The 307-nt window shown below is 43.3% G+C and overlaps 1 protein-coding gene across 1 annotated transcript; it reads right to left on the bottom strand.

Annotated features, from left to right (window-relative positions):
• Nucleotides 1-8: 8 nt before the first annotated feature.
• Nucleotides 9-291, bottom strand: LOC106512839 (neuroblast differentiation-associated protein AHNAK; the record flags this gene model as incomplete). The annotated part of the gene is given in 1 exon segment (XM_014001359.1): nucleotides 9-291. A coding segment is annotated over 1 exon segment (283 nt), but the record flags the coding sequence as incomplete, so codon positions are not given.
• Nucleotides 292-307: the final 16 nt, after the last annotated feature.

The following is a 307-nucleotide window of genomic DNA, read 5'->3' as shown; positions in this document are numbered from 1 at the left end:
ATATCAATAGATGGCATTTCAAATTTTCCTTTCATGTCTGGCACTTCAACATGTGTGAGACCAACCTTTGGTAGTGACACATCAAATTTTGGCATCTTGAACTTTCCACCTTTGACATCCGGGCCTTCAAGATTGATGTCCCCCTCTATTGTACCTTCAGAAAGTGAAACATCAACAGAAGGTAGGTCAATCTTGGGTCCTTCAATTTCTGGGCCCTTGAGGTTGACATCTACCTCTGGAGCCTTAGGTTTAGGGAGAGACACATCACCTTTGATATTAGGTCCTTGAATGGCCACATCAAGACCCT

The sequence above is a fragment of the Austrofundulus limnaeus genome, unplaced genomic scaffold (genome assembly GCF_001266775.1).
Source record: "Austrofundulus limnaeus strain Quisiro unplaced genomic scaffold, Austrofundulus_limnaeus-1.0 Scaffold18525, whole genome shotgun sequence".
Classification (NCBI taxonomy): domain Eukaryota; kingdom Metazoa; phylum Chordata; class Actinopteri; order Cyprinodontiformes; family Rivulidae; genus Austrofundulus; species Austrofundulus limnaeus.
The sequence above is the reverse complement of the archived record's forward strand: the minus strand, read 5'-3'. Positions and strand labels throughout refer to the sequence as shown.